This window comes from Myotis davidii, unplaced genomic scaffold (assembly GCF_000327345.1).
Source record: "Myotis davidii unplaced genomic scaffold, ASM32734v1 scaffold705, whole genome shotgun sequence".
Lineage (NCBI taxonomy): Eukaryota > Metazoa > Chordata > Mammalia > Chiroptera > Vespertilionidae > Myotis > Myotis davidii.
This window is the reverse complement of record NW_006296405.1, coordinates 690,165-703,475: the sequence shown is the minus strand read 5'-3', so window position 1 is coordinate 703,475 and position 13,311 is coordinate 690,165. Positions and strand designations below refer to the sequence as shown.

The window sequence follows — 13,311 nt, the reverse complement described above, 5'->3', positions numbered from 1 at the left end:
GAATTTATTCTGTGTATGATTAGACCACCAATAGGTGTTGGTGATATTAATTGTATTATGTATCAAAAAAGTCAAAATTTGAAATAATAGAAATATGATAATAATGGTATATATGAACATGTTAGAAGGAAAAAACCAAAGTACGAAAACCTTAGAGGCATAAATTTTAAATTGAACCACCAACACATGTAACAGTTTTGGAGTAGCACAACTTATTTTAGGTGGGTTTTTTAGTGAATATTATTTACCTGAAATACAGGTTTAAAAAAATAGGAAAATATGAATGAAGGAGTATGTTCGTCATTCATCCCTTCAGCAAACACATTCATTGTCAGGCACTATAGATACTAAAATAAAGACTGCTCTTGCTCTTAAGGAGCACACAGGTAGGTGGTAAAAAAATCACTACCAAACAATGGCAATGAGAGAAGGATCCTATAGAAGCAAGCCCAGAGTGCTGTGCAACACAGAGGAGAGGCCCTGAACCTTGGACCGTAGGGGAGTGCAGTTGTCTCGCTCCTGCAGTCTCCCCTGAGCTCAGACTGGAAGGGTGGACAGGAAGACAGGCTGGAAGGATGGGAGTTGTATTCCTGTCTAAGGGAGCGGCACATGCTGCATGGCATTTGAAAGTGTGGGAGAGCCACAGGTGGTTAACTGTGACTAGAAGGGGGATATGAGTAGCCACAGTTTGAAGGGCCTCACTGTAGTGGGTCTTTTTCAGCAAAGCATAGAAGCTAACTGTACATCTTCTGAATATCTTTCCTCCTAGGGCTTGTGGCCCTTTCTCTGGGACATGGTGACATCCAGGAATAGATAACCACACAGATGGAAAGGGAGAGCAACAAGAGCTCAAGCAAATACAACTAAAGCACTGAGACTCAAAAATAGGAATTCCAAAGAAGTGTTCATACCTAAGCTGATTTATCACCTGCCTTTTTTTAAAAATAGAAATCCCTGTCTGCTTCTTTTCCTACTTCCTCTCTACCCTTTACCAACATCCATTAATCTTTCATGCCTATAATTTAACTTCCTTAAATTATACTGTATATGGCGACATTTTAATGTCATTTTCACTACAGATGTAGTTGTAACTAAATGTATGTATATCAGGCCCTGGCTGGGTAGCTCAGTTGGTTAGAACATCGCCCTGATACGCCAGTGTTGTGGGTTTGATCCCCGGTCAGGGCACATATAAGAAGCAACCAATAAATGCATCAATAAGTGGAACAATAAATTGATGTTTCTCTTACCCCCCCCTTCTCTCTCTCCAAAAATCAATAAATACATTTAAAAAATTAAATGTCTATATATTAAGTTACTGCCATTGGAGTATAAATGCTTGGGAGAGCTGTACCAGGCCAGCTCAGTAGTGGGATGCGCAAAAATACTGAGGGGAAGATCTGGAAAAAGGAAGACTGTTTAATGGCAAAAGGTGACAGGGCTGGCCAACTCCCACTGATGTTTTGAGTGGAATCTTGGAGCATCTACGACTTGGCAGTGTAACTTGCCATCTAAAGTGGCATTGTTTGCGGTGATGCTCATCGGAGTAATGAGATCAAAGAGGTAATACCTGAGAAAGTCAGAGGTTTGTGAGTTTCTGAGTGGGCAAGGGAAGGAACTAGAATGTCTCCGCCTCTTAGTGATGGGCCCTGAAGGCTTGCTGACACAGTCCATTGCCTATGAGAACCCAGGACAAATGCTAAGGTAGCTCAAAGGAGTATCTCATTCTCCGGGGGGCTTTTACAAACATTCTGAGAAGCAGTGTCATAATCTGAGTATGGTAAAAGAACCAAAGCAGAATTTGTGGAACTTTCTTGGGGACACAGTAACATGTGGGCACAAGTTACGGGAAGCGGGAACAGCAAGAGATTCAGTAAGCACAGCTAATGTCCTGAGGACTCAAGTCCATAGAAATATCTACCTCGGCTGATTGATTTATTACCTCCCATATTTGGCCCTGCTGCCTTTTGTTTTTGAGGGAGAATAATTAATCAACTGGTGATTATTGAGCAAAATGGACTGAAGATTTAGATATCCAAAGCTGAGAAGTCTCTAAATGCAAGGCATTGTACTAAGATCAGTAGTTCTCAATCACGAGTACCCCCAACAAACCCCTCAGAGGAACATTTGGCAATGTGTGAAGATAATATTTTTGATTGACATAACGGGAGTGCTTTTAGCATCTAGCAGGTAGAAGCCAGGGATGCTGCTAAACATCCACAATGCACAGGACAGCCTCTGACAATAAAGAATTACCTGGTCCAAATGTTAATAGTACACAGTTGATAAATCCGTGCTAGGTCTAGCAAAGCTGAACTCTCATCTACTCTGTGACTGGTAGTATGTTGTTCTGTTTCTTCATCATTCCTCCCCAATAAAAGCAAAGCAGGTTTTGCTACATTAAATTACTGAATTTGCAATTCCCATCAAAAATAAAAATGCAAAATGACTTTGATATACAATTCCATTTCTAGGAATTTACTCTATAAATAAACTTAAAATGTACAAAGTAGTATTTGAGGCTATTCATCACAGTACTATTTATAATAGCAAAAGACTGGAAACTGTAAATGCCCGTTAAATGATGGCTGGTTAAATAAATCATGGTGTGTCTGTATAATACAATGCTGTGCAGCCATTTTTATGAATCCTGAATGAATGTAGTTTTATATGTCTCAACATAGTCATTTCATAGATGTATTATTTGTGAAAAAAGCAAGGTCCAAAGGATATGTTAAATATACTGCCACTTTTTATTTTTTAAAAGACAGGAGGAGCCCTGGCTGGTTTGGCTCAGAGCGTCAGCCTGCAGAATGAAGGGTCCCAGGTTCGATTCCGGTCAAGGACACATGCCTGGGTTGTGGGCTCGATCCCCCGTGGGGGGCATGCAGGAGGCAGCCGATCAATGATTCTCATCATAGATGTTTCTATCTCTTCCTCTCCTTTCCTCTCTCAAATCAATAAAAATATATTTAAAAAAAGAAAAAGAAAGGAGGAGTATTTGTATGTAAATATGCTTGCACATAGAAAGAATATCCCTGCAAAGATATACAAGAAAGAGGTAGCATTAATGGCCTTTGAGCAAAGAGTCTAGAGTTCTGGCATTATATTCCCTTTGGTATAGTATGAATATATTTTAATTACATTTATGCTCTAAATTAAAATTTTTGAATAGGTAACTGATAAGGCTAAGATGTTTCAAAAATTATTTAAAAGTATACAATGGAGCCAAAGCCGGTTTGGCTCAGTGGATAGAGCGTCGGCCTGGGGATTGGAAGGTCCCAGGTTCGATTCCGATCAAGGGCATGTACCGGGGTTGCGGGCACATCCCCAATAGGAGATGTGCAGGAGGCAGCTAATTGATGTTTCTCTCTCATCGATGTTTCTAACTCTCTATCTCTCTCCCTTCCTCTCTGTAAAAAATCAATAAAATATATTTTTTTAAAAAAAGAATGCAGTGCGATCAGAAATAAAAGTTAAAATAGGGAAGCAAAAAAAAAGCATACAGTGGAAAATTTGGCTTTCTGACTCCTATTCAAGTTATTACCTCAACCCCACCCTACCTCAGCTCACAAACTAAGGAAAATATTTTCAGTGGTTTCTTTGGTATCCTTCCACAATTTTTTATGCAAATATAAGCAAATTCAAATATATATTCTAATTCCGCACCCCCTTTTGCACAATGGATAGCATACTTAAAACCGTGTTCTGTACATTGTAGGTCATGTTCATTTAAAAGTATAAATGTATTTGGCTGAGCACATAACAATTTATTAGAAAAACGACTTAAAAATCATAATCCTTTTGTGACTTTGATTCTTTACTAGTGTGTCTTTTCTGCTTCAGGTGGAACAAAATTGGGCCACGTTACAAGGAGGTGAGATGACCATCCAGACGACGCAAGCTTCGGAGGCCACACAGGCAGTGGCATCATTGGCAGAGGCCGCAGTGGCAGCTTCTCAGGAGATGCAACAGGGAGCTACAGTCACCATGGCACTCAACAGGTGGAGGCAGGGGTGGGGAGAATAAATGAGCATGGCGAATCTGTCCCTCCATACCGGCTGTAGAGAAATGGACCTCAGTTTGTTACAATTGGCCGTTGGAGTTTAATGCTCTTAGCCCTTAGGATATTGTAAGTTGACTTCTAATCAGCCCTCATCCACCCCATCCCACTCCCCCAACCCCACCCCAGCAACCAATCCAGCTTTTCTGACTTCTGGCTCAAGCCTGCTGGTCAAGGACCCGGGTCCCTTTTCTTTTATCCCATTCTGTGCCTATTACTAGGCCAAAAGCAGCAAGACTTGAATTTTTCAAAGGGACTAAAGGATATAAGAAATTAAGACGCTCAGGGTTGATTTCCCTTTGACCCTATAGAAGAAACTGCTTTTTGTTAGGGATATTAATCCATGTTTTAGCTGGTTGAAAACTGACTTTACTGACTTTTCAGGAAATGTGTTTCCCTTGCTTATCAAAGACTTTGAAATAAATAAGTTTTGGGTTGTTAGGGGAAATCATTGAATTTATGTCTCTAGGTATGTTTAGGAAGGATGCTGCATAATGGGATACTCCAGTAAGGGTTAGTTTCCTAGGGAAGCTTGTCTTATTCCCTACTGGTTCTTCCTACTGGTTCTTGACAGAAAAGATCATCCTCATATAATCTTTTTCTTCTTCATTGTTGACACAGTTTTATTTTCAGTGGACTCAGGCATTGTAACTAATCATTAAGAGTGTGCATCTTGAAGCCAGACTGCCTGGGTTTGAGTTCCAGCTCTGTCACCTCCTTGCTGTTTGAGCTTGGGTGATAGACTTGAACTCAGTGCCCAGGCTTTCCTCTTCTGTCAAATGGGGGTAATGGCAGTACCTACCTTGTAGGGTGTTGTGAGAACTAGAGGAGTCAATGCATGTGAGACCCTTATCGGCTCCTGGCACAAGGTAACACCGCCATACAGCAGCTGTTAGTCTTTGGTGGTCATTGAACGCTTGTGACATGCCAGCACTCTATTAGGTGAGGTTGTAAATGAAGAGTGCTCTAAAATGTAATGTCTCCTTCAATGAAACCATTGGGAAGATTGGTTTAAGTAATACATTTAGCAAGCAGTATTACTCCGAGTGTAATCGACTCTTGAATTGTGTAGTATAGGCTGGATATCCTAGAAATTCAGAGGAGTGGGATCACCTCCAAAATATGAAAATAAGCTAAAGTTTAGGTCGGTTGTGATAGAGATTAGAAAGCCTTGCTAGGATTATGTACAATGCTTTCCAGAGGCTGTAGAGGAGGTTATGCGGTCACATAGATTCAGGTTTGAATCCTAGCTCTGCCACTTACTAGCCATTTGATCTTGAGAAATTTAACTCCTAACCTGGGTCTTCTCATAGTTATAATAAGGATGATTTTCATCATGTAGAATAAAAAGGATTCAATAAGATAATGTATATAAGACTCTCAACAAAGTATCCAGCCCATAGTTAGCACTTCAGGAATTATAGTTATTTAAATAGTTTATAGTGAGAAGAGATTAGAAATAGAATACCAGATTGGAAGAAGCAATCCAGGTGTGATTTGTCAAAGGCCTGAAAACTAAAGTTGTACCAATGGAGATGACGTGACTGGTTTTGAAGGAAGTATGGCCAGGACTTGGGGGTTGATTGGGCACAGAAAATTGAACCACACACAGTTGTCCTCCCAGAGTCACCCACTGAGTCCCTGAGTGATCTGCAGTTGAAACTTTTTTCTTAGCCCGTTGAACCATGTTGCTTTTCAATAATGTGAAAGTATCACTTTATTTCTCACACTTTGGCCCAATCCCACTCTTTGCTTTGAGAGGCTTCCGGAAAGCCTTGGCCAGAATGAGAACCCCTCCCTTTTACCCACCATTAAAGACCAGCAAAACTTTATTTCATTGAGTCAGTGCTTTCCAGTGAAGAGTATCCTGGAAACCCTGCACATTGTGGAAACTATGAGGCACATCCTACGGACCAGGGCTTATTTCTAAAGGCAAGGAGGGTATTGGTTTCCCGGGAGAGCTTGTTAACAGACTCAGATGCAGCTGAAGTGGCTATAGTGTTTACTCCAAAGGAAGGAGAATGTGGTTCACTGTGCATGTGGGAGGAGTGAAGAGATGTTGAAATCTGTTTGCAATCAAGTAGTCCAACGCCCCAATGAGTGCTGGGGGATGGTGTGTTGCAGCCTTTGCTGTGGGTGAAGAAACCACACCTGACAGCGAAGACTAGGCTGTAGCAGGCTGTTAGGGGAACATCAGGGGTTTTCTGATTCCAAGAGAAGTAACCCACTCTAATGGCAGGAGGATTGGACTGAAGACACGTCCTTGGTGTTTGCTTCCCTAAGGGATGAGATGCACTCTGGAAGTCATCTTAGGGAAAATACACTAAGAAATCTGGTCTTTGTTCCTATGGTAACAAAGTGAGTTCATAGAGCTGCTCCCGCCTAGCAGTCTGTGTCAGGTGCAGATGGGACAAGCATGGTTCTCTAATAATCACCTGCACCCCTGCTGCACTGTAAACAGCAGATGTGGGCGCAGAGTGAGAAGAGAGGCAAGCTGCATGGGATGTCAGGTGGGGAATAAGAAGGCAGAGGGCGCCTTCATCTGTTAGAGGGGGGAGGGGATCAGGACAGCTGCAGGACAGACCTGTTTTTCAGCCATGCTGCCAGAAGACTTTTGTATAGCAAGTCAGAACACGGGCCCTGGACTCAGACAGCCTTTAGCCCACCCTGGCATTATTATAAGCCAAAGAGGCTATGGATAAACTGTCATGAAAATGTCTGGAAAGTAGTTAATTTTAATTATTTTCCAAATATATAATTCAACACTTTTAGGAAGGAGATGAGGAGAGAATCAAAGTGAAGAACAGAGCATCACAGCTCCAGAAAAAAGTAGAGCTATTCAGCCTGAACAGCTAGAGGAAAGGAAGTGGAATCATTTGGCTGCTGCAATGTAATGATTACTTTTAGATTCAGTTTGTTGGTTAAGCTGCCCTAGATTTGTATTTCCCCTTAAACAAGTCAGTCTGCATACATGATAAATACTTGTAGGCTGAATCTACAGTTGCCTTAGTAGAAATTCAGTGTGTTGACACCAAGACAGTTTTTACTGTCTGCTGTGTGCAGTGCTGTGACTCAGTGCTGTGAGGAAACAAATGCTTAAGTTGATTCCTCTTCTCAAGGAATTTAGAGTTGCTGTTCTTTTGCTGTGAAGAAACTGCTTAAAAAAGAAGTGTCAAATTTCCAAAGAAAAAATTACTCTTGCCTTATTTTATAAAGAAAATATTGTTGAGTTAAAAATAGAGATATTATTAAAATAAAATGTGGCTTTCATATATGGACTGTTATTTATTTGCCAGTAAAATGGGATGGACAAACTAGATCAGAAATCCTCTCTGGAAATGGAGGGCAGGGACTGTGTAACTGCTTTTTTCTTTTTTTTGGTATAGCAAAGGTGGAAATTTATTGAAGAATAGGTACGGACTCCCACGTAGGGAGAGGGAAGAGTCCCACAGAATGAACGCCCACGTAGGGAGGGAGAAAGGGTCCCCTGCTTTTTTCTTGTAAAGAAGTTTGGACCCTTGCAAATAAAAAGTTAGGAAATGACTTTTGTCAAAAAATTGTGAAGTGGTAGCTTAGAGACATTTTAATGCCTATTCACCTTTTAAGTACAGGTAATCTATTTCCAGCAGTAGCGTTTGATCACTTTTTATGAAATCTAGTGTAAGTGGTTAGAATAAGTTTGGAACTGGATTTGCTGACCACTAGAGTCACCCCTGTCTTGATGCTTCATGTAAAACATCCATCCATTGCTGCTTTGCCTGTGGCTCCTGACGGGGGATCAGAAACTAACCTCACTGACCTGTGGACCCGTCCTCTCCGTTGGGCCCTTCCTCCCTGGCAGCCCAGATTGCTTCGGTGGTTGGTGGTCCCCGGCTTTTCTTCTACTGTAACATTTTATTTATTCTTTTATTTATTTGTTTACTTGTTTTGAGAGTAGTTTCTTAAAGCTGGGGATAGTGAAAAAAGAAAGGCTTAGGATAGAGGAAGCTACAAGAGAGAGAGATTGCGGGGCTGCTGTGGCTCTCTAGAGACCTTATAGAAAAGTGAGCCGAGGCGGGGCTGCTGTTGGCTCACTGGGAAGTGAAAGTCACAGTGGTTCAGTGGTTGAGCATTGACCTATGAACCAGGAGGTCATGGTTCAATTCGCATCTCAGGTTACAGGCTCGATCTCCAGTAGGGGGCGTGCAGGAGGCAGCCAGTCAATGATTCTCTCTCATCCTTGATGTTTCTCTTTCTCCCTCTCCCTTCCTCTCTGAAATTAATAAAAAATATATTGAAAAAAGAAAGTCACAGTAAAGAAATAAGCCAAGATGGAGCCGCTGAAAAGTCAGGAAAGGGGGCCTTCGAGACAAGTTCAGAGGGTTCACCTGGGATGGGCTGCCACTGCCCATTACTCCCTGGTTGCAAGTCTCGTGGGGACCCTTAGAGTTTAGGAGAGAAAAGTAAAGATGCATGCCTGAGAGGGAAGAAAGGCATGAGCATGCTCCCGAAAGGGAGAGCGCACTTACCTTAACATTTTAGAAAGGTATTAAAGAAAATGACTAAATATTTAGAGCTTTTGGCAAAATCAAATAGGAGTAATTGGCAACTGGTAAACTTTCATGTGAGGACTTGGGTAGCTGCCCTCCCCATCACTGCCTGTGAAACTCCACACTAAAAGCATGTGTCCGGAGTGCCCAAGAGTGGCAGGGCATCACCTTTGATGGTCACAGAAATAAGATTGTTGTAAACTGTGATTAAAAACTGGGAATGAGCAGTGGCCGAGGTAACCTGTAAACAAAAATCCTGTTTCCACATAAACAGTTCTCATCTGCAGCTTCCTTCTCCACACAGCTGCAGCTTTTTTCAAAAAACATACTTTTTAGTTTCCCATGAAGTCTCAGGTCAGAGTGTTAACACTGTAAAATAGGATGTTGGCATTATTTGACACAAGGTTTTTAGAAAAATATTAACAAAAAAGAATCTAGGCACTAAATAGTACTTCATTTCACTATCTCTGATACTTACGAAGCACTTTGAAATTAAAATTTGCCGTGTGGTTTGTACAGAATAGCCTTAGTAGTAATTCCGGATCAAGGCTCCCCTGCGGCTCTAAATTCATGTTACAGATACTATGGAGTGACTGGCTGGGGAGTATCAGTTCACCAAGAACTGTGTTTCAGCATAAAGGATTGTCTTAGCTTTTACATGGGCTGCATGTAAACTCTGTATTTTGTTCAGCTTTTTGCTCAATCTCAATTATATCCCAAAATTGTTTATGAAGGAAATAAATTTGAAACATATGATCATGACCTTGAACTAAGTCAAAGGAAGAAGCCTCCAAATTAAAGGTTGCCGCAGCTATGTAACTTTAAAAGGGAAAAGTCAGCATTTTGGAATTTAATTTATTAATTTTAACAAATGTCAAAGAATATGTGGGGTCAGTACAATGTCAGGTGAGAAAAGCAAGGCTATACAACTGTATATTCTGATTATTATCTGTTTGTAGTTGTGTTTCAGATGAGAAGGAAATATTATCTCTGTATAGTTTAAGGTTTTTTTATGCTTAATGAAACTTTTACAAGTTTTTACATGTGTTTTATTAGTATTTTGTTAATCCTCATGCAAGGATATTTTTCCATTGAATTTTAGAGAGAGTAGAAAGGAGGGGGAGAGACAGAGAGAGAAAAACATCGATGTGAGAGAGACACATTGATTGGTTGCCTCCTGCACACACCCAGGGCCAAGGAACAAGCCTGCAACCAATGTACATGCCCTTGACCAGAATTGAACCCATGACCCTTCAGTCCGAGGGCGGACACTCTATTCACTGAACCAAACCAGCTAGGGCTTACATGTATTTTATTATTAGAAAAAAATAACTTTTAAACATAAAGACATAAAAGTTAAAAAAAAAGTAACAAGAAGAGAATATTCTTTTTAATGAGACTTTTCTGTTCATTCAGTTTCTTTTACTGCTTCCTAGAATCCTTTTAGTGACCAAGAAGTCTTCCCTGGGGGGGATGTTACGGCAGTTGCTTTACTTGTCTGCTGACTTTCTTAGACAAAAGTGACATTATGATACATGTTGCTTTGCCCACAGTCCTCATGTTTACCTTAACCAGTCCACAGCCCCTCGCCCATTCCCACCTCCAGCTTGTAATTGTGACTGTCTTAGTTCCGGCAAAGTCTGCAGCCTCAGAACGAAGCTGAGTCAACTGACTCATTTGGTGTCAAACCCAGGACTTTGTCCACCTCTGCTAAACTAAATGACACCACCTCCTCTTAATATGCCTACTTTCCATACTTCCTCAGTAACGTGCAAAGTGGTACCTGATACTTTCCCAGGAGAGGTGCAAAATTTATCCCCCCCACCACACAACACACATTTTAACATCTCTGAAATATGGATGATAAATTATAGTCTTACTTTTACAATTGCCAGGAGTTTCTCTTTTCTTCCTTAATGACACATAAAATAATAACACATTATATAGTTTATAGCATCATAGAATAAGTAAAAGTGGGTATTTAAGCACAGAGTAAAAGCATATAGCAAGGAAAAGAAAAATGGGACACACTGCTAGAATAGAGCTCACTATAAACATGGTTAATATCTATTGTACAGAGTGTTTGTTTTGCAATGAAGGGAGGTTTATTATTTTATTGTGTTTCTAGAGTCAAGGAGTTTGGGCTTATAGTGATCATTTAAAATTTTAAGTCTTAATTTAGCACTGCCTGCATGTACAGTGAGACAAAGGGAAGAGTTGGGCTTTGCAGAGTAGTAGTTAACTATTACTTTGTATTTAAAATCATGGATATAAGCCAAAGTGTTATTATTTAATATTAATTGAATAGCAAATCCAGGTTGCTGACTCCTCAGATTATTATTTATTCTTGGCTACAAACAGGCAGTTTCAGGTGATTATCTGTCTTGTGTTACTGTAAAGAGAGAAGAAAAAAAGGAAACCTTATGATTGACAACCAAAATGGTTTTTCCATTGTGAATATGGATCGGAGCTCCCCTTGGCTCACAAGCACTCAGTCACTATCGATAAAGAGGAGACTTACAATGTGTGCTTTCTGTCCTCAAACACCCATTTCCTAGGTTTAAAGAAACTCACAGTAGCTTTAGAAATATTGTAGGTAAGACTGGGGGTTTCTCTGGCTCTTTATTATCATTTAAAAATTACTCTGGCTCTGTCCAGTAGCAGTGGAATCGTGTGCTTGCTGGTAGGCTCACAACACGGAGTCGTGGAGAGTCCAAGGAAGGGTGGTTTCTCTAGCTGCAGTGCTGTGCCTTTATTCAACTCGCACCCCCTCTCCTGTTCTGTACCCGCAGTGAAGCTGCCGCCCATGCTGTCGCCACACTGGCCGAAGCCACCTTGCAAGGGGGAGGACAGATCGTCCTGTCGGGGGAAACCGCAGCAGCCGTTGGAGCACTTACTGGCGTCCAAGATGCTAATGGTGAGAGAGCATAAATATTTCATTCAATTTCTTCCTTGTTTCCACTTAAACCTTCATGACATGACTGACAAACCCTTCAGAAAGAGGTTGAGCTTTGATTTGAGCTTTTCTCTAGTGGTAGGCCATTGATGCCTCCGAAAAGTCTAGGAGCCCCTGATTCTTTTCACCAGTGGGAGACTTGGGGTTCCCTGGGGCAGGGTGGTAGGGAGCCATGCTAGTGGTTACCTAACTGAACTGCTTATTTGAGGAGCGACTGTTCTGCTATGACAGGACTTGCTCAGAGGCACTTTAAAACCTGCTGTCCGGTGGAGAGATCTGTGGCCTTTCCTATAGCAGGGACGCTCCATGGCGCGTGCATCGTGGCTGGTGCAGTGCGCTGTCTGGAGAAAGGTGCCACCATCTCACAGCGGCAGCAGTAGGCTATGCTGGAGGTGCCTTTCTGGGTGGTGCTGAAGTTCTGCCTCCTGTTAACGTGGCCTCACCAAGGACCTGGATTTAGCCAATAGCATCCTGCCACCCTGCCCTTTTTTCCCAGCTCTTTGACTTCCTGGATATTGATTATTTCCTGAATAAATGAAAGGGATAACGTTCATAGAAATATGGCAGCAAAAATGTACAACTCCAGCCCAGCTCTTCGGATCCACTTTCGCCTGCTCTGGGCGTCAGTTACCAAGATGGGCTGCCCAGGGAAGTGCCTCAGGAGTTTGGGTCTAAGGGGAGGACCAGCCCTGTTGTGTGAGACAATATGTGATTGTTTATTAGGCTTTTGTTTTAAATTCTATATAATCAGGTTAAGCAGGTCAGATTAGGTGCCCTGTGGTGTTTTTTCAGTTGCAGTTGGCAGACAATATTACGTTAATTTCAAACAGAGTGATTGGACATGTCTATAAGATGCTCTGTGGTTTTGTATATTTGTTGTTAAAGTCCTGGAAAGAGGATAGATAATAACATACATTTGTTTAGGCAGAAAGTTCTTTTTTTTTTTTTTTAAATTGGTTTAGTCCAGTGATGGCGAACCTTTTGAGCTCGGTGTGTCAGCATTTTGAAAAACCCTAACTTAACTCTGGTGCCATGTCACATATAGAAATTTTTTAATATTTGCAACCATAGTAAATCAAAGATTTATATTTTTGATATTTATTTTATATATTTAAATGCCATTTAACAAAGAAAAATCAACCAAAAAAATGAGTTCGCGTGTCACCTCTGACACGCATGTCATAGGTTCGCCATCACTGGACCTCCACAAAGACAGTAATACTGCTGTGGAAGACCAAATGGGGAGAAAGCCCAATATATTTATTTACAACTCCCAGGCAGAAAGTTCCTTAATGGCATTAGTGGCTGAAAAATGTCCCTGGCACTTTTTTTTAGGGTAGTCCCTAAGAATTGAATAAAATTTTAGTTGGAAAAGTCTTTGAAGGAAGAATGATTCTGTGTCCTCCTTTGGAAGTGGGAAGAAGAAAGTACTCTGTATCCCAGAGAATAGCATAGGAATCCTGGCCGATGTGGCTTAGTGGGTTGAGCGTTGTTCCGTTATTCCGTGCACCAAGAGGTCACGGTTAGATTCCCACAGGTTAGATTCCCGCATTGCAGTTAGATTCCTGCATTGTGCATTGTGGGGACCCACCACCTGTAGGGGGCTTGCAGGAGGCAGCCATCGATGTTTTTTTCTCTCTCTCCATCCCTCTCCCTAAAATCAATAAAAACAGTCGTGGCCAATATTTGTCAGTGGTTAGTGCTCGGCCCACACATTTAAGGATCCATGTTCAATTCTTAGTCAAGGGCAGGGTACCTGGGTT

General features: G+C 41.3%; 1 protein-coding gene across 4 annotated transcripts in view; it reads left to right on the top strand.

Moving 5' to 3' along the window:
- The window catches only part of NRF1 (nuclear respiratory factor 1), a 95,401-nt gene that overhangs the window by 58,702 nt on the left and 23,388 nt on the right, over positions 1-13,311 (top strand). For all 4 annotated transcript variants that reach the window (XM_015568885.1, XM_006771377.2, XM_015568887.1 and 1 more), the window contains exons 9-10: positions 3,847-4,004; positions 11,385-11,509. In XM_015568885.1, the coding sequence (XP_015424371.1) occupies positions 3,847-4,004; positions 11,385-11,509 (283 nt within the window). The remainder of the gene's footprint in view (positions 1-3,846; positions 4,005-11,384; positions 11,510-13,311) is intronic.